Here is a 21,456-nt window from a genome sequence, read left to right on the forward strand (position 1 = left end):
ATGGTTTTTTTTTATGGACCAAGAGGGAGCATTGTATACTCAATTCACTTTCATTTTAGCACTCAGTTGGCCATGAAATAATTTTCCCAAGTTTTTGTTACTAGAACGGAGTAAGGTTGGCACTCATGAAGTCGTTAATGTCATAACGTCGTTGCCCCAACTAATATTACGAAAATGGCCAAAGTGACTGAAATGAGAGAGACAGGGTTTCAGGAAGTGCTATTTAGAATTCAGGTCCGATCATTCATATAGTAGGTAACCCTGATATTCTAATATCTATAATATATCAGACGGTAGCGAACACATTCAATGTAAGTAAATTTATATAATGTTTCATCTGAATTTAAACGACTTATATTTTAGCTGAATTTTTCCAGAATCAGAAAGAGAATGACAAAGAATTTCCTTATATTGGGAGACCCAAAAAAGTGGTGGCATTTGAGAATTTCATTTTAGGGTGAACGAATGCGAAAAGTTACTACAGGATTTTCGATGAATGTCATCGAAGAATAAGTTCCAGAAAATTAATATTTCTATTTTTCATTTGACTTGTCCTATAAATATTATTATTATATCAAAGTATTAAAAATAAACAGCCATAAATAAGAGCCAGTTGTCATGTTGATTGTTAATTCATGTGAAATTTTTGATTAAAGGTGAAGTTCCTCTTGTCTTGAAACTTCCTTTAATTCTTTTGACTTCCATTGATGCAAAATGATTTTTGTTGAAGAATTTAACATTATTGAAATTATGCGTTAATTTCTTCAAGAGATACCCATTCCCTATCACTGCATTGGATGCATTTCATCTTCGGGTTGATTTTTTTTAAATCTACAACTGATGTAACATATTCAACCTTTAGCCAAAGAAGCATTAACTCTCCTCAAGCTAGTGCATATTATGATATTATACTGATCTCTTGTATTTTCCATGCAAATAACTGGATTTGGTATGCCTTCAAACATTTTGTATAAACTTCAATCTTCTTTGGCTTACATCATTTGTAGATTTCAAAAATATTAACCCGAAGATGAAATGCATATGATGCAGTTTTTGGAAAAGGGTATCTCCCGAAGGAATTAACAGATAATTACAAAATGTTAAATTCCTCAACAAAAATCATCTTGCATCAATATAGAAGTAAAAGGAATTAAAGGCAGTTTCAAGTTAAGATGCAAAACTTCACCGTTGAACAAAAATTTCACATGAATAAACAAGTAACAGGGCAACTTGCGCGTATTTGTGGCTATTCATCTTAATACATTGATGTAATAATAATAATTAGGTATTTATTAGTACCTTGAGACATTTACATTGTATAGGACAAGTCAAATGAAAAATAAAAAAATCCATTTTAGGGAACTTATTCTCCGATGATATTTACCGAAAATCCTATAGTAAATTTTTCGCATTACTTCACTCAAATAAAAAATTCTCAAATGCCACCACTTTTTTGGGTCTCCCAATAGAAGGAAATTCTTTGTCATCCTCTTCATTCACAATCTTTCTGATTGTGGAAATATTCAGCTGAAATATAAGTCGTTTAGATTCAGATGAAACATTATATGAATTCTCTTACATTGAATATGTTCGCTACCGTCTGACGTATTGTGGATTTTAGAATATCAGGGTATAACTATTTGAATGAGCGGACCTGAATTCTAAATAGCACTTCCTGATACCCTGTCTCTTTTTTCAATCACTTTCGACATTTTCGAATTTTCGTAAAAAAAATTGATATTAGTTGTGGCAACGGCGTTATGACATTAACGACATTTCATGAGTGCCAACCTAACTTCGTTCTAGTTACAAAAACTTGAGAAAATTATTTCATGGCCAACCGACTGCTAAAATAAATTTGAATGAAGTATATATAAATTTATTTATTTTACGCCACTGCCTTAGTGCTGCGCTAGACAGAGAAGCATCGAATGTTTGTACCACAACAAATACATTCATAATGTCCATTCCATGTATTTATGTTCTAAGTAGTATACAGAGTGGAATCTGTCAAATTTCCATGGCCAACCGAGTGCTAAAATAAAAGCGAATGGAGTAAACTCAGAAAGACCACATTTTTCTTTCAAACTCTCCACCATTCCGCAACTAACAAAATGAAATTCGAAATGAAACAACGTACCGTTCCAGAAATCGTCCACCTTCCTCCTGGACGTGCTCTTGTTGGACGATCCTTTACCCTTCCTGCTCGTGTGGGCGGACGATCCTCCGGCACCGCTGGTCCTGCCGGACGAATGTTCCTCCTTCAGCGGCCTGTAATATATCACATGTGTCTGCACCCAGATGGCAGCGTTGCCCAACGGGGTCTCGTTATCCGTATCAGTCTCAGATTGATCGTTTCCGTTATTACTAAATTGACGGACGGCCTGGTAGACCGTCATGTTATAAGGCAACACGTTGTTCCCGATCAGGAACTGTAACTTGTGTCTGGTGCCGGTCTGCGATATGACGACGGCCGCCAGCGTATCGTCGATGTCGTCGTCGGAATCGGCGTCGTCGCTGTCCCCGCTATCCTTATCCCTTAGCCTTCCGTAACCCCGGACAACCAGGTACCTCTCGATGGCCTGGACAAGAGCAAGGGGGTCGATCTTGACGGTGCCGCCTTTCCACTGCTTCAGATTGGTGCAGTCTGGGTGGCGTTGCAGGTTGCACTGGGGAAATATATAGAGTTGAAACATCCATAATGAGAGGGAAACGATAAGAAAGTTTCTCAATGAAAGTCTCTTGCATAAAAATGGTTTTTATGCAAACAACGGAAATATCTACAGTGATTTTTAGTTATAGTCAATTGACGTAGCCCTGATTTCTTTTTGGGGGCCAGGAGGGAAGCTCAGTATAGTTTTTAGGTTGTTTCCTTCAAAATTATGTCGATTTCAGTATCTGGGGTCGGGGTGTAAAGGCATCGAGAATTCGGGAGGGGGCGGGTCTACAGTGACTCTAACTAGACAGTGGCGACAATTGTGGTTTTGTTTTCCATCATTTTTGCAAGAACATGGCGGATTTGGTCACGTGATATGATGTGACCCAATCAGCATTCCGGATTTCAGATCACAGCAATGTAATCTGTGCTTCTAAGCCGCCATATTCTTGCAAAATTCCCAACTGTCGCCACTGTCTTGTTAAGGTCAGTGTAGGCGGGTCGTGCTCACCCTGCCTCCTATCTGTCTATGTCTATGATCATAAATGAACGATAGTTTAATCGAGTAGCTAGTAATTTAGTAGCTAAAAACCAAAACACAGTAACCATTCAACTCGACTGAATTCTTGGTATTCACACACGATTAGTGAATAAATTACTAATTACATTGACGAAGTTAATCATACCTAATATATAGGGTGAGTCTTTGACTCGTAGAAATATTTCAACCGTAGATTCTTGAGGTCAAAAGAAACACCTTTTTCTTTTACCACTTTTTCCGAATCGACTCGGTTTAAAAGATACAGGCTGTTGAAAAACCATAAAAAAATGTTATTTTCAGTTCTATCCCACAAACAGTTTCATCGAATGAAATGAATTTCGGAATATATTTTTTCATTTATTTGATGAATCTTTTTCGAACACAAGATATCACTCACGTTTTCCGGTTTTCTCATTATGAACATTACGTACCATAAAAATACCAAATAACCCAAATCTTGAAACTCAGTTGAGTCAATTGGACGCTATCTAATGAATATTTGAACATTTGTAAAATAAAAGTTTTCTTCATATTTTCTCGTATAATGCACCATTTTCGGTAATTCGAAAAATTGGGTAATTAGGCTGAATACAACTCTGTTTCTTTTGACCTCAAAAATCTACTGTTGACATATTTGTTCGAGTCAAAGACTCACCCTCTATAACCTGTCAAAATTCATTATTTTTGGTTAAAACGCGTCCTGAATCGTTGTGGGCTCTGAATTATTCCACACTGAAGGGTCTCGAAAAAAATATATATAGTTGTCAGAGTTACTCCAATTATTCCAAAAACGTGAAAATTATTTCAATGGAGAAATGAAAATATAAATATTATATAGATGACCACTGCGATGCTACAATCATTTATTGACCCTATATAACTTGACAGAATGGACATGTGAGCAACAGCATACACAATTTTCCTATAATGATGGAAATCTGCTACAGGTGCGCTTCGTCACTTTAGGCTCTGTTTCGACATGACAATTTATTAGAGAAAATTATCATGGGAATTCTGGAGCCATTAGAAATTTTCTGGAATGATCTCTGACCCCAACTTTATAACCCACAAAAAATCAGGTTCCATGATTACGTTCCATCAAGTCGTAACACAACTGACTCTGGCGGAAACCCAGATTGATTAGATGATTCTAATGAATAATTATGAATTATGATATTTCATGGATTGTGTAAATAATCGTGTAAATAATCCCAACGAACAATTTATTAGGAAAAATTCATGAAATATCGAAATTATTCATTAGAACACCGAATTTTTGTTCCTTTTTGTGTGACTTTCGCCATTTTTTCAAAAGAATCATAATAACTCATAAACCATTAAGTTTTTACCACAGTAGTAATATGACGTACTGTTTCAGTCGAATCAGCTATCTATGAAAGATATACTGTGCCATTTGAAATAACAGAGTAGTAGGCTGTTTCATGTATAGAGGTGTGCAGAGGTCTGAAAATATTTCAGGGTCGATAACCCCAACATGCAAATTAATTGTAATAAGTATCGCGGTGGATCACCCTGTATTAATAATAAGTGATTCTCAATTATTGGTCCTCCTTCAATATATGCAAAAATAGAAAAATTTCAGAGATTTTTTTCTAGAAACTGAATGACAATCTCAACGAAGAATGAGATCATTTTGAAGATAAAGTGACTGAAAGAAACATAGGTATGTGAGCTGCAATTTAGACAAGCATCTTATAAAAACAGAATTCTGCTATGGTTTCGCTGCTTCACTTTGACCTCCTACTGGACATGATAATTAAAAAACGGGAACTATCATGCGAATTAAGAGGCCTCCAATACAATTCAAAGAAAATTATGGTGCTTTAAATATAAATAAGTGACCCAAAAATAGATCCTAGTGGAACTCCATAAACAAATCATATGAAACCTACCTTCAGTTGATGCGTGTTGAAGAACTTCAAAGCACTAGTACCACCCCTCCCGTTACCCGTCGACGCGGGCAAATCGTGTACTTTAACCGGAAATTGTTCCAACTGCGAAACGCAACCGTTCAGTTTGGCGACGAGGGCGCTCATCCAGCCCGAGTTCAGGTCGCTCAGTTCCACGGCGGTCGCGTCCAACGGACAATTCGAAAAAACGTTCAGCAGAACCCTGAGCCTCTGGTCGCGATCGATCGGGCCGTAGGGGTCGGCAATGTAGCTGAGCAGGGCCTTAATGAGACCGGAGTAGTTCACCTCGAAGGGCGATATGTCCGACTCCATCAGAATGTCCCTGAGTTCCTCAAGCGCCTCGCGGCACTTGATTGTCGGCAGTTTCTCTATGGCGTGCTTCAGACGGGTCAACACGGTGGTGGCCGGGTGCTGATCATCCTCGCTGCCGGAGTAGGTATCGATGAACTTGGTGGCCTGAAAGAAATTATGAAATTGAGCTGGATTGTTTCAAAATTGCGACTTGCACAGTATCTCAATCTTTCTTCATTTTCATCGCCGAAGAAGTAATAAACTGCTCCACAAGAGTTAGGGATATCGTATTCAATCGTTTTTAAAATTATGTACTCTTCGAGAAAATCACTGTAAAATTATTTAAAACTCGATAAAAACTTGAATCGATCCAATAAAAATCAGTATGAGACATTTCGTCAATCTGGTCGCCTTTTTTCTGAAGTTTGGTTCTTTGCATAGGCTTCATGAATGTTCTTATTTTGAAATAAAGTCAGTTTATCAAGGCTTCGATTTGAAACGAGTTTTCTGAAAATGCCAAGACGTAAATTAACAAACGCTGAGGATAATAGGGCTATCGGAATGCTACAGGGTGGCCTAACTCAGGTTGTTGTAGCGAAAAGGCTCCAAGTCAGCCAAAGTGTGATATCTTGCCTTTGGAATAGGTTCAGGGAGACAGGTTCCATGTTGGAAAGACCAAGGCTTGATGGGCGACGAAAAACAACATCTGCTCAGGATCGTTTCATCACCGTTTCGGCGAGAAGAAACCCTACATCTACGTGTAGAATGCTACGGAATACTCTTCAGAATGCAGATGAGGCCCAAGTTTGAATCGAAACCATCAGACGACGTTTGAGAGAGGTGAATCTAGGTTCTAGACGTCCATTAAGAGGAGTTCCATTAACACATGACCATAAGCGTCATAGACTGGAATGGGCAAGGCAACGTATCAATTGGAACGATCAATGGCGTAGTGTCCTTTGCACTGATGAATCCAGATATGAACGATTTTCAGATTCGTAGAATAAGGGCATGGACAATCCCACGCAAACCCCGTAATCGTCGTTATGTCCAAGAAGTCCATCCATTCCGAGGGGGTAGTGTTATGGTATGGGCCGGGATATGTTTCAACGGGCGCACAGATCTACACATTTGTCCTGGGAATATGACCTCCTTACACTATAGGGAGCATGTCATTGACAACGTTGTGCCAAATTTTCAGGCTGCTATTGGTGAAACTTTTAAATTTCTAGACGATAACGCTAGACCGCACCGTGCAGCCATAGTTGAGAATGAGCGCGAGGAGCTTGGTATTCCACATTTACCAATACCTCCGCACTCACCAGATTTGAATTTCATAGAACATGCATGGGATATGCTCCAAAGAAGATTAGATAATCATCAACCTGCCCCAGAATCCTTTAATGATCTGAGAGCTTCTGCCCCGTTTATGGAACCAAATTCCTCAAGAAATGTTCAACAACCTCGTGTGTAGTATGCAAAGAAGAAGTCAAGCTGTTATTGATGCCCGCGAAGGCCATACATTGTATTGATAGTCTTAAAATTCTTGAATTCTGGGAATAAATTTCGTTATTTTACTCGATTTTTCTCAACCACCCTGTATACGCTGCAGACCTACAGGCTAAAATTAATTTGCAAATTGAAATCATATTAATATGAATTTTCAACACAAAAATCTTATTTTAACTATATTTTTTGCAATTTAAGTCAATATCCCTAACTCATGTGGAGCAGTTTATTTCGAAGATACCTATACCTAATCAGAAAACCATTAAGAACTCACCTGATCTCGAATCCAAGACCTTGTTTTCTCTTTGTTGCCGGCTGTTATATTCGAATTAGATACTGATTTGGACAGGTTGGTGGAATCTTTGCTGAAGTTCCTCTCATGCACAGAATTGACACTTCTGCCCCAACGGGCAGGGTTCAAGCTCTGTAAGAAACTGTTTCTGGTCGCCGAACCGGAATACCTAGGAGGTCTACTACTCGAGTTACTAGGCGTTGTCGTCGTCGGACCACTACGGACCGGGTTCTTGGTAAATATATCTTGAACAATGTTCGGAGGTATAGGTACTTCATCCTGTTTCGTTTTGGCACGGCTAGGAAGACCCCTCTTCACTCTTTTTCTCTTCAGGACGTCCGTGAGCCGCATCGAATGGCTCGGACTCTGCGATTGAACCTATTATGTGAAAAAATTCATATACTTATAGGTAAAAAGATTCGAATAAGCAGATGGATGCATATTTTGAGTTAACGCATACAGTATTTCAAAATTCCACACAACTAAATTATGAGATCTTACCTCCACATCAGATGCTCTCTGACTATCCACAGGAGTAGAATAATGATTCGAGGATATAGGTGTTGCAACAAGTGGTGTGCTCGAAGATGAACCATTCAGACTTGCTCCGCTTGGCGTTTGAGATGGTCCTGGTTGGCTATCGATTATGTTCTGGGAGATTGAAGATGAGCTAGAACATGCTTTTGGTGGACTCACACCAAGTGGAACCTGAATAAAAAGCAATATTTGGAAAACAGATTTGAAATATTTGAAGAACAGTAGTCACAAAGATATTCCAGTTGTTCGTATATTATTCATAGCAGCTGAAGTCAAAGTTTTATACCGATTGTTTACCCCAATTTTAGATAGAAGTTTTTCCAGTTTTATATTGTTCATTTCCTTATATAGGGTGACGCATTTCAAAAGATCGAATAAAATAAATTCTGGATTAGAAAATGTTTCAGCTGAAAGTTTCTTAGTCTTTAGGGGACAACGAATGGAGGCCATCAAGTTTGACTTCAAGGCCAAGTAGATTTTTTTAATAGAGAATAATTTTTTTTTGAGAATATTGATCTTACTGTCTGCTAGCAGATGTTGCAGACCGAGACAGTTTCATTCGAAACATTTTTTGATCCAGGCTATTCCCACATTATGGGCTTATTCGTAGAGTGGTTCACAACGGTTGTGATCTGTACAGAGCAAGCGCAAATGGATTTTCGCTACCCTAAAATGGAATTGTGCTTGCCCTGTTCAGTTCACAACCATTGTAAACCTCTCTACGAACAAACCTTATATCTCCTGAGAAATTCATTTTATGGAGAAAAAGAAAGACATAATCATTTTCAAATTCACCTGGCTCTGAGATGACCTTGAAATCAATCTTTAAGATCATATTAAATGTCCGCATTCAATGACTGAAGACTAAGAAACTTTCATTTAAAACATTATCGATCCAGGCTCTTACCAAGGAGTTATTTCAGTGGATCCTTTGAAGGGGACCATCCTGTATATTAGGTTCTCTATATCTGATTATATATATGGGGAATTCTACTCAATTTGGGTTTCTAATGCAGATGGAAATTTGAACAAAATGATTGTTAGATTCATTCTTGAATATTTCAAATTAGCTGCAGAAACTGTCCAAGTTCAAGTATGGAATGTTGAATTTTAAATAGCTTCCTTTCTCGCGCACAAACTTGTAACACCGTCCCTCAAATCGAGATGGAACCACTCTGGACATTTACAAATGTCAAAGAATGAGGCAATGTCTTCATTACCAAATAACAGCTGTTGATGGTTTTCAAGAAGCCACCATTCTTTATCTCATCGATTTTATCAATCTGTTGTCCTTTATTATCTACATACTCTGTAGTGTAGTCGATGTTGCCGAAAAGTGAAATAGAAACGAAGCACTATCAATTTTTTCTTGCAAGAAGTTTATCAGGGAAGAGGATGAATAAATAATAAGTTTGAAGTTACTCCACAAAAATGCATCATCTTTTTCTGTAGGAGAATTTCCTATTAAATAGATAAAATGAATATAAGTCGAGTCAAAGGTCTTCACGGAGGGTTGAACTCACCTCTGGGTCAGCCAGTCTATTGATCTGATAAATCACCCCTTCCCTTCGGAAATGCACGCCGAATTCTTCGGGTAACTTGTTCATCAGAATCTCGGCCATCTGCAAGGCCCCCACCACGATCCTGAGATCGGAAGAAGCCATCATACCGGCTATATGGCTGCTCACCACCTGATTCTTCAGCACTTCCCGCAAAAGATCGGCGCTAGCGTAATACACCATCCTCAGTAGTGCCTTGAGGCACTTGCACCTCACGGCGGGTCCTGCACTGGACGAGTACACTTCGTATAGAACGCTGAACAGCGATCGTATAAACGCGGCCGCGAGCCCGCGTTCTTCCCGCAAACAGGCCAACCTCGCGTCTCTGCTTGCGGACGCGGGTCTTTGGTTCACGGGCTGGGGTTCGGCCGGCGGCGTTGCTTGAGTTGCGGCCGGGGTGAAACGTCTCTGTACTGGCCTGGAAATTAGAAGAAGATATGTTATATACAGCAGCTTATCTTGTTGAATGGATTCATTAGTACCGTAATTGAAAATTATAATTCGAACTGTGGAAGATTATACAGGATGAATCTCTGACTTACAGTCCCTGGCCATATTATTAGACGCATTGATTCGATGCAAAATCTCAATATTGAATTATTAAATTGAATGTTTATGTTACATATACTTCATCTGTAAATGGTTTTCACATATAATATATCATATTCAATAAAAAATATTGATTTATTGATGATTAAACATGAAATTCTAATATTTTGCTGAGCCACCCTGTGTAGCTATGAGAGCTTCATACTATCAATGCAGAATTGTTCGGTTTGCTGCATTCGAAGATAATGATTTCATATGTGGATTATCGAAATAACGTCCAACCTGCAGAATGCAAGACGTCCACTGGAAAACATAGTACTGATTCATACTTAAGTACTAATACTACAACATCAAAAATAAATGCCAAATAGAACAATTTAATGAGAGTCGTAGATAAAACTGACATTCTGTGGAAATGAAATTCAAATATTCTGCTTTTTCCTCCGGCAATACCAGTAAATATAAAAAAAATCCTCAGTGCGTCTAATAAACTGGCCAGGGACTGTATACATTTTAGAAGATTCCTCGAGGTAAAAAGAAACCCTTTTTCTTCTTCTTACCCCTCTGATGTAGGTTAGTACTGTGTTAGTTAGTAGATTATTTGTCTCCTTCAGTGGTTCGATGTTCTGTGAACATAATCTGTAAGGTAACCAGTGTCATGTGCCGACAATGTAATTTTGTTAGAATGTATGAAAAATAGGAAGAACTCATCTGCATCAATTTGCACAATCCTTGAAGATACAAATGTTTTTCATAAAGTTTCCTCGGATGAGAAAAATAATTTCAGACTATAGTATTTTGCTCGGATGGAGCGTGGGGCTTTTGTGAAACCTCACATTGAGTGAGCAGAACTTGTATAAATAATAATATATTTTTTTTGTATTTTATATTTTTTGAAGGCATTGTGATTTGAGTTTGTTAAAAAAAATTTTAGACCTCTGATAAAGCTGCACAGAAAGTAGCGAAAGCTTAGGAATCAATAAAGAGAAACAAACCAATAGTGGCTTTTCTGACTACGTTTTCACCCGATAACTAATTTCAATTACATTTATACGAGTCGATGATCTTCCAAACATAGAAACCCTCGGTTGAAAAAATACATGCTATATCTTCATATCTAGACCGAATCGGAAAACACGTTAAAGGGCAAAAGCTGTTAAAATATATTTCAGAGATTCCACCTGTATAAAAGTCATTATACGTATTTGGTTAATGGATCGTAAGAACGCAATAGATCATGAAAGATTATACAGGGTTAGTTTTTGGCTATTTTAACAGTAGATTCTTGAGGTCAAAAGGGACAATTTTTTCCTTTACCATTTTTCCCGAATCGACTCGGTTCAAAAGATACAGGCCTTTGAAAAATTGTTATTTTTAGTTCTATCTCACAAATGGTTTCATCGAATGCAATGAATTAAGAAATATAGTTTTTCATTTATTTGATAAATCTTTTTGGAACACAAGATATCACCCACGTCTTCCATTTTTCTAATTATGACCATTACATAGTATAAAAATATAAAAAATTCAAAAAACCCAATTCTTGAACATAAATTGGACGCTATCTAATAAATATTTGAACGCTTTGTAAAATAAAAGTATTACTCAATTTTCTCGTACAATGCGTCATTTTCGAGTAATTTCATGTTCAAAGATTAATAAGTATCTGTGAAATTCGAAAAATTGGATACTGAATACAACTCTGTTTAAAAGATCCACAGATGTGTAGTGTCAGAGTAAGATGTTTTTAGACATCTTATGTCAGAGATTCAGCTTGTTATTCTGAAGGGAATTTTGTTTTTTTAGAGGTGGCATGGCTCATTATGAAAACTAAAAATGGCTATATTTTTTTATCAGGGCCGAATCGGAAAAATTTTATAGAAAAAAGTGTTTATTTTGACTTCAAGAATCTACTATTGAAACATTTGTACGAGTCGAAGACTCACCCTGTATAGTGACACTTAAGATGTAGAACCATCTCACAAATATGAAATACTGTGATACAAGAATCACAACTCACCTCGAGGTTCCCGTATCTTCGTTTATTTGCGACATCGAATGGAAATCGATCGTGTATATCCTTCCCAACGTATTCAGACTGACTTCGTCGTCGCCGTTCATGTGTGCAGCTTCGATAATCCTGCTGTCGACTGCCCCATAGGGCCTCCACAGACCACGATCGTCTCTCCACTGCCACACAAACTGATCCTTGACCTGAGTGCTCGCTTTCTCCAGAAGGGCATCTACTGCGAATATACCGTCTGTTGGGAGTTTGGGCATCAGTTCCCCAATTAGAGCTGTTATTTCGAACTGTTCCTGAGGTTGTCTGCAAAGGGAATAGTTCGGTTTATCTAATGAATAAGTCGCAGGACGTCCTGTGGACACTTTGACGATTTACTCAGGTTAGTGGGTGAATATTAAATTAATTGAATTTAGTGCACGGTGGCACCTAATTTTATGATAGCTATAATGCTACATTCACTTTTATTTTAGCATTTTAGAGGTAGTCAAATGAAGAAAGTCTTCCACACTCATTATTTAATCCTTTTACAGGGTTTCTTTGCCGAAATGGATTACAACCTGTAAGGAATTATAATAAATTCTTCATTTAAGTACCCAATGGTTATTTTTATGGGCCAAGAGGGAATATTGTATACTCCATTCACTTTTATTTTAGCCCTCGGTTGGCCATGAAATAATTTTCTCAAGTTTTTGTAACTAGAACGGAGTAAGGTTGGCACTCATGAAATGTCATTAGTGTCATAATGCCGGCGCCGTTGCCACTATTATTATTACAAAAATGCCGAAAGTGACAAAAAATCAGGGAAGACAGGGTTTCAGGAAGTGCTTTTTAGAATTCAGGTCTGCTCATTCGAATAGTAGGTAACCTTGATTTTCTAATATCTACAATAAATTAGACGGTAGCGAACATATTCAATGTAAGTGAATTTATATGCTTCATCTGAATCTAAACTCTTATATTTTAGCTGAATGTTTTCAGAATCAGAAAGATTGTGAATGAAGAGAATGACAAAGACTTTCCTTCTATGGGGATATCCAAAAAAGTGGTGGCATTTGAGAATTTCATTTTATGGTGAACGAATGCGAAAAGTTACGATATTTTCGATTAATCACATCGTTGAATAAGTTCCAGAATATTAATTTTCCTATTTTTCATTTTACTTGTCCTGTACATAGTAAATGTCTTAAGGGATCAGTAAATATATAAATATTATTATTATATCAAAGAAATAAAAATGAACAGCCATAAATAAGAGCCAGTTGTCATGTTGATTGTTAATGCATGTGAAATTTTTGTTTAAAGGTAAAGTTTCTCTTGCCTTGAAACTTCCTTTAATTATTTTGACTTCCATTAATGCAAGATGATTTTTTTGTTGAACAATTCAACTTTCTTGTAATTATCCGTTAGTTCCTTCGAGAGATACCCTTTCCCTACCACTGCATCAGATGCATTCTATTTTAAGGTTGATTTTTTTGAAATCTGCAACTGATGTAACGTATTCAACCTTAGCCAAAGAGGATAAACAACATTAACTCTCCTCAAACTACTACATATTATGTGTCAATAATTCAATTTTCTTCCATAGCAAAAATAAATATATTTAAAAACTGATCTCTTGTATTTTCCATGCAAATAACTAGATATGGTATGCCATCAATCAACTTGTATAAACGCCAATTACGTTCGTCACATAGTTTCCGAAGTGATTCGACATTGTGATAAAATACGTGATTACTGAGAGTTTTAAGTAGAACGCACAACATAGCTTTGATTTAAAACCAAACAATGTTTTGACAAGCAGCATAACCCCCATTTTCGTACTATACAGAGTTGAATGTGTCAAATTTCCATGACCAACCGAGTGCTAAAATAATAGTGAATGGAGTATACACCAATGCATTTAGAGTGTGCCAAAACCAGAATGACCCAGAGTAGGTACTTATACTGCGTCTCCTTCTTATATCTTGGCCGACTGAGCACCAATATACGTAATGATTACAGGCTATCACTGGCTAGGGGAGGGGGCTGCAGCCCCATGAAAAAAATTCAGTCTTACCTCGGTATCAGCTCGATATCATCATGATTGAACTCGACAGAACCGGTCAAAAGGTACACCAACGTCTCGGCGATGTTCTGCTTGAGCAGCGTAAGGGCAAGGTCCGGACAGTTGGCGCACATCACCGACAACATTCTCAGAACGGTGATGAAGGTACCGGTGCTGATTATGGGCGGCGTGACGACGAGCAGCTGCTGAAGGTTGGTGAGCAGTTCGGCGCTAGCGATTTCCTGCAGCTTGGCGGGCTCCAGTTGGAAGCTGTCGACAAGGCGGGAAAAGGCCAGGCACACACTTTCCACGCACTTTTTGTCCTGCTGCGTCAGTCTGCTGGCGAGCAGAGGGAGCGAATCCTGCACGTATTGGAATTCCTCGTTCGTGAGGTTCTGGCAGCAGTTGGCCGTGATGGACAGGGCGTTGCGTTGGGCGCTTATCGAGAAGAAGTCCAGGTACATCAAGCACGCTGAAACGCCCCTCTGAAACGAAAAATGAATGAGCAAATTGCTTCATCTATATTAATAAAAGAGGATTTATGGTTTACTTCAAAATGCTTTATTGTTCAAACGATCGCACCAAATTGGACAATTCTTTTTTTGTTGTGTTTATTATTGTTAGGGCAAGGTTTATATAACAAAATATTCCCAAAAAAAATTGTACAGAACAGAAAAAAAGGCATTCCTTTTTCTTACGACCAATCGAGCAATCATAGAGTACTTATAGGTTTTCGACATTTGGACAAAAAGTTAAGTTATATCGAGTAAATCGAAAATTTAAAATGATGAGTTCGTTATTTTTATCTACCCTAGAAATAATTTAAATGGCAAAACTAGGTTTGCCGGGTCAGCTAGTAATGATATAAAGGTGTGACAGCAATACTTTTATTGGTATAATCCATGAAAAACATCAAATAAGAATGAAATACAGGATGTTTCACACAATTTGTGTATCAGAAGAATCTAGAGAATCAATATAAAATATGGGGTTAATTTTTTTATTACTGAAGTATAATTTGAATAGGAATTCGAAGTCCAAGAGTTAAATGAGTTTATTCAATTGAACTGATACTTACAGCTTGAAGAATTGCTTTGGAGTGCCTTCTAGACAACATATCTAATGCTGTTAGAGATTGTTCGGCAACATCCATGCATTGTATAACTTGAAGTTTTTCCAGAAATACAGGGACAGCATCTACCACAACAGCAGATGATCTTGGCAAAGCCTCCATCATATAGGTTAGAGCACGACAGGCATGGTTCATCTGAAGAAAAAATCAACGTAATCTTCGCTACTTGTTTCCACGAAAAGATTTTCAATACTCACAATGTCAAAGTTATGCTCCATTCCCAATAAATGTATCAGGGCAGGAACAACGTGTTTCACTGGGAATCCCGTCAGAATCTCCTCATTTCCCATAACTAATATTTGACACATTTCGATGACTGCTTGAAGTTGTTGGCCTTCGTCACCAATAGCTTGAAGTCCGGGTAATAGAGCCTGAGCTTTAGCAACAGCTGAAATGATATTTTTGATATTTACGTACTCATACACACACTGGATATGCATTTACACCTTCAAACATAGACTACCAGAAAATCTAATAATCGAAAAGAGATTTCATGAACCATTTCAATCTAACAGTGAAAATCGTCTTCGAAACAGAATTATGGTTATAATTTACCAAAACCAAAACAAAGTCAAGTTATGTACTACTTTCTTCTTTCAGAATACAATCTCAAACTCAAATGCAATTTGTTTTATCGAAAATGAATTGATGAATGCTACGATTAGTCTAAACTTTCTTCAACATTAAAATTATATTGTAACAAAAACTTACAACTGTTGCTGCTCATACTCCTATGTAAAATGTGTTGCATCCTAGGCCCCAGGGCACCAAATAAATGAGGCGGTAGACCTCTAGCTTCCAGAAGAGCTTGAAGTCTTCCAACCTCATTTTCATCGCTTTCCGAATCTATTCCCAATCCCAAACCAGAGGGTCCACTACCAGCCGACGCAGATTGCGGTCCATCCTGTGGAGATGGGGGCTCTTCGCCAGCTAAAGCAAAAAATATTCTATTATAAAAAATTTCGAATGTACACGTTTTCGAAAAAAAAACACTCATTTCTTTGCTATTACCAGATGAGGATGAACTTTCGAAAGATGAATCGAGATCGCTGCTACTGCAAAAGTAAAAAAAATCTTCTTCCGTCACATTCGAACCCATCACGAAAAAAATTTTGTTCGGTTTCGCTTCCGAACGAAAATTTCCTCGAACCGTTTGGGAATATATCCGAGCACGACTTTACACAACAACAAACTCAAAACTAAACACTACCGAGCGCAAAATCTTGACGTTTTGCCAACAAAGACCGAATCCGACAGCTAGCCAACAATTTATGATCAGACCAATTGAGTTAACTCCGAAGCTTAATATTCTATAATAAAAATCGACACCTTTCGCTGCGGGTGTTCAACGATTGAATACTCGACTGTTTACCTGAGCGTTATTACCATTCATACAATAGAATATTCTTCTTCTCATTCTGTTATTATTTCAAAAAGAAAGTAGGTTTTCTTCTTCTTCTACTCGGCTTCGAATTTACTATAATCATATACCACATTTTTTCGTTTTTCGTATATTTTACTTTGTAGAAATAGAATCTGATATTTGAATCTTACATCTTACAGAAAAATTTTTACATAAAAATAATATTTTTTTTTGGAAATCGGTGGCGCATGCGTACTTTGTGTTATAACAGTGTTAATAGAAATTACGCGTGCGCTGAACGATTATGTAGACATACATATATTGAAAGAATCACTCTAATGTTGACTGTGATACTAATACTGTTTTTGTTCTTTTAAGTACCAAACCTAATATCGATGGAAAAAGACTGCCAATTTTACACAAAATTTCTGCCTGGATTATAAGAACGTTCACTATTGAAAAAAAAAATTGCGTACGAAAAGAAAGTAGAGTATGTATTATAACAAGTGTTGTACACACTTCTCGAGTTCCAACATTGCAGCTTCAACAGTTTAAGGAATACAAATGTTTATTTTATACATGTTAAATTCCTCAATTTCCAAACAACATATCATCTCGAACTGATGCAGTTGTTGAAACACGCCTTTTGGAATCTTTTCAATATTTATTTTTATAACTTCGCAGGGCTTCTTTATCTTATTTAAATATTTTGAAATTTCTTCAAATCTCAATTCCATAATTTTATGCAGATAGTGAAGGACGACAGGGAGGGTACCTGGATATTCTTAGAATGCAAATTATATTTATGGTCCCCATAATAATAGGGGAGCCCAAGAGGAACATTTGGGACTCAGGCGTATCAGATTAACACGACCTAAAATCTAGACCAAAAATTAGCCCTATCTGTAAAGAACATGGGGCCAAAAAAGATCATCAAACGTACTCGAAAGTGACAGATTAAGATATGTGTATGTAAAAAATTATATGTCGAAAATTAGGCGCGAAGAAAGGAAGTCAAAAATATAATCTGACATTTTTTACAAGCCGAAGCAACAAATATGGTCGAAAAAATAAGTTTTTCGAGATATCTCTCCATGTGCCATGAAGTTTTTTAGTTACTCTGCGTAAACCCACTTAGTCGTCAGAAACCCTGCATTAACCCATCATTAGTCTCGAGTAAATCCCTATTCATCATCGTGGACTCCCTACTATAATACAACAATTGTAAAAACTATTTTCTATTCACAATGAACTGAGTAACAACTTCTCGGAATAGTTCGATAAATAATGCGATGTTCCTGGATAAACATAATTAAAAAGTATCTATATTCTAGATATCTGGAATGATTCAAGCAACTTGTTGTGTTGGGACACCTTTTATTTTCTGCACCTAAAATTCTCTATTTGAAAACTTTCTGCCAAAAACTTCAGAACAAAAATTTTTCAATTATTGATTTTCTTGATTTCAGTTTATTCAATTAATGAATAATGTCGCCTCTTTGGAATAATAAAGCCAAATAGTTTCAACGAAATGCTATATGGTAACTGAATACTACTATAAAAATGTTGGCTCAAAGTGTTTCACGAGTATTGAAACGTTGATAAATAATAATATGAACCTTCATGTTATTCTAGGTTTCCATCCCTTACGAAGGAAATATTAATTAAGGTCCAATCACCTATTATATTAGAATCAATATCAAATTTACTTTTTCGCAAAATGTACAGGAAATAGTTACCAATTCGAAGAAATATATACGACCATAATCATTCATTAACTGATGAAAATAAAAATGCCTACGCTAAATTAACAATTTGAGTGAAGTTTCTTAAATTTCCAAGATAAACTGAAAGAAGCTTGAGTAATCATTATTATTAAATTAAATAATGTATCTATATTTCCGAATAATCATTAAACGTTATACTTAATCAGAATGAGATCCAACTAGTGAAACGAGAAATATTTTTAATAAATCATCACTTTATCGAACAAGATAGCAAACATATTCATCTATACAGTTATCAGTAGCGAGCGTGATGATACATGGCAGGTAATATGGCTTATAAAATCAAAATGTTAATATTTATAAACGTTTTTTTGTTTCAATCAATTACGGGAAATCCTTCAAAATAACTTGAAAACAAATTTTTACGTAGACCATAACCTTTACTATTTTTGTACAAAATATGCAAAACGGCCAGGCAAAAATACTGTTTAAACATGTGCGTTTCGTCGGAATGTTTATTATACGAGGTTTAAAGTAGACAAACGATTTGAAGAATTCCTTTCAGGGTGCCAAATGTTTCTGCGAATTTTGGTTCCACAGGGAACAACTCAAATTCTAATGATGCGTAAAGTATTCTTGAAGGGATTACGAAAAAGGGCTGTTGGAGATAACCTCAACTAATTCTTGGATCAATAAAATAATTCACTAAAATTCTAATTCTAGATTCATTACGAGCATGATGAGCATAGCAAAACCGAAAATAATTGCTTTTGCACTTTTTATTTTCCATTGCAGTTCATCACAATTTGTATTCGGCTAGTATTATAGTTTGACTATGTTTATCAATATATTTTACACGAATATCTAATTTCACATTAACACCACAAAAAACAAAACAATGAATCTTTCAATGAGCGAATGTTATAATTTTTTTTCGTATAGATGCGAAGATTATCGGAAATAACACAAATATTTGAATTTAACCAATATCGCTGGACTCTGATAATTCCGAAGTGACGAATCCAACAAACAATTTGTCCACTAATATCATTTTGATTAGGGCTAGATAAAAAAAAAGTTTGAATCTCAAATTTTTACGAATTTCAAAGAAACTGTTGCTCACTTTTCCAACTAATATCATTTTCGAATAAGTCGTCCAGAGTTATAATCCCTTCATTAACCAAATCACAATAGATTTCCCAAAACCCATTTAATTCTAAAGAAATTTGTTGAGCTATTTGAAAATTTCAAACCATCAAAGCTGTTGAGCTAAAATCATGAAAAGATTACTTTTAAACGAAGTGTTATAATATTTACGATTGAAAATTTTAACCCAATCTTACCTTGTGAATTTCGAAATCGAAATTTCTTCCTGATATAAGCAATAAAACCGTGGAAATATCGAAAACATCCCATTTGAACAGCACTAATAACTATCACATACACTCTCTTGGATATGTTTGTAAACACCGAACACAAAAATGAACGAAAAGAAAGTGGCGTAAAATTCAAAATAGGTACTAAGAAACCCGAAGTATACCATCCTTTTGAGTCCCTTTCGACCATAAAGGGAGAGGGGGAGGAATAAACTAATTAAGTGAGTTGAATGACGTTGTGGTTGTGCATCGTCAGAATATAATATCTGGTTGGATTTTTCTGAATATCAGGAAGTAGCTCATTCATAATTAGCAGAATTTGTGAATGAATATTTGAGGAGTTCTCGGTAGACCAGCAGCAATATAAACAATGTTCAATTTATTACGACGTAATGTCAATAATTAGCAAGAATAATTACGTTATCGAAAATGTGACAAGTAATTAGATTTTACAGATTGTAATCTCTTGAGAGCTTGCGGACATATTTCCGTTGTTAAGAAAAAAGTTGTCAATGAGTTTACTCAGAAATTTTCTTATCTCTCAGCACTTGGAAATCCATGAAGAATTTTCGGAATTTAAAATAAATAAATTCATTCCTTTGTAAATATTATTGTTATCTTTTATACTGTATCGTAGATTTCTTGTGTTTTACTAATAGAACTGACGAATTGCAATCAGAGCCATATTATCCCACAAAAAATAAAAACTATTACGTTACCAGCGAGTCTCGAACCAGCAACACCCCTAGTGTTTGGTAGGTGCCTTGACCACAAAGGCAACGAAGCAATGGTACATATGTTTTTAGATTTCCTCATAATTTTTGCGATTTTTATTTCCGAAATTTCATCACTATTCCACTCATCACTGCCTTCAAGTGTAAAAATAAGGCAATTTGGATAAATTTCATCATCATGGATTAAAGTTTAAACCACGAGGTAGGTGGATGGTTGTCTAACAAAACTTAACCTTTGAACCGAATTTCATTAGCTCGAACTTTCGAGAATTACATTATATCAAATTTTATGTTTTTATTTCTTGTTAAACTTCAATTTCATCAGATCTAGAAAAGATATCCTCTTATTTCAATTTCAATTTCAAGTTTTGTTTGTTTTACATTATCTTGTAATATTTTATTTAGTATCATTTTATTGGTTATTTGATGTCTTTGTTCATATTTTTATTACCTCCTGATGAAGAGATGATGAACAATTCTCGAAAGTTCGTGCTAAAAGAAAAGGAACTTATCACTTCGATAAGCTGAAATCTCGATGCTTTTAAAAGAAATTTTTTCCTGCGTCCCAACGTTAATTGACTCGTGCTGTCGAGTTGGAGTTCGAGCTTTGGTGTGGACGCGGCATTACACATGCACCTTGCATGATATCCCCACTATTCATCAGCATATAACCGATGAATGCCCCGTGTGAATGAACTGACAACTTCATAGGCGATTAACACCTGATTTCCACCAAATAAATCATAACCTTCATCGTCAATATTTGCAGAAAGTTTTTCCAGACAATTCGTTTTTACTTACGTATGGCACTGTTGGTTGGAACGTCCGGTTGTTCAGTGGCCATGGCTGCGGCAGTGTGAAGCGTTGGCGCCGTTACTTGACCAGACGTAGAGGTGCCTACTTTTTGTTGTCTTGCTGCCCTTCTTGAGCTGCTGCCGCTACCACTAGCCCCGCTAGAACTCGCACACGAACCCGTTGTTGACGGATGCCCTGAGAAGAAATATAGAATTTGCTTTGTGTATCACAACTTATTTCCATACAAGTTACACGCAAAAATTTATCTTGTACATGATTAGGGGAAGAACTAGTAAATTCAGGATATCCACCTTTTCGGGTTGATTTGCATTAAAAACCCATAATGAAATGAATTTCATGAATACTGAGGTCGAAACAATTACTCTTCGCTCTATGA

The 21,456-nt window shown here is 36.5% G+C and overlaps 1 protein-coding gene across 4 annotated transcripts in view; it reads right to left on the minus strand.

The window, feature by feature from the left end:
* The window catches only part of LOC123312551 (E3 ubiquitin-protein ligase TRIP12), a 43,447-nt gene that overhangs the window by 3,550 nt on the left and 18,441 nt on the right, over window positions 1-21,456 (minus strand). For 3 of the 4 annotated variants that reach the window (XM_044897032.1, XM_044897033.1, XM_044897036.1), the window contains 11 exons: window positions 21,066-21,254; window positions 15,776-15,994; window positions 15,262-15,452; window positions 15,011-15,199; window positions 13,945-14,417; window positions 11,886-12,191; window positions 9,281-9,734; window positions 7,722-7,928; window positions 7,203-7,598; window positions 5,111-5,584; window positions 2,141-2,669 (listed from right to left, as the gene is read on the minus strand). In XM_044897032.1, the coding sequence (XP_044752967.1) occupies window positions 2,141-2,669; window positions 5,111-5,584; window positions 7,203-7,598; window positions 7,722-7,928; window positions 9,281-9,734; window positions 11,886-12,191; window positions 13,945-14,417; window positions 15,011-15,199; window positions 15,262-15,452; window positions 15,776-15,994; window positions 21,066-21,254 (3,627 nt within the window). Of the gene's footprint in view, window positions 1-2,140; window positions 2,670-5,110; window positions 5,585-7,202; window positions 7,599-7,721; window positions 7,929-9,280; window positions 9,735-11,885; window positions 12,192-13,944; window positions 14,418-15,010; window positions 15,200-15,261; window positions 15,453-15,775; window positions 15,995-16,075; window positions 16,194-21,065; window positions 21,255-21,456 lie in introns of those variants that run through there. The other variant, XM_044897034.1, reaches the window with a different exon arrangement.

This window comes from Coccinella septempunctata, chromosome 4, assembly GCF_907165205.1.
Source record: "Coccinella septempunctata chromosome 4, icCocSept1.1, whole genome shotgun sequence".
Taxonomy (NCBI): Eukaryota; Metazoa; Arthropoda; class Insecta; order Coleoptera; family Coccinellidae; genus Coccinella; species Coccinella septempunctata.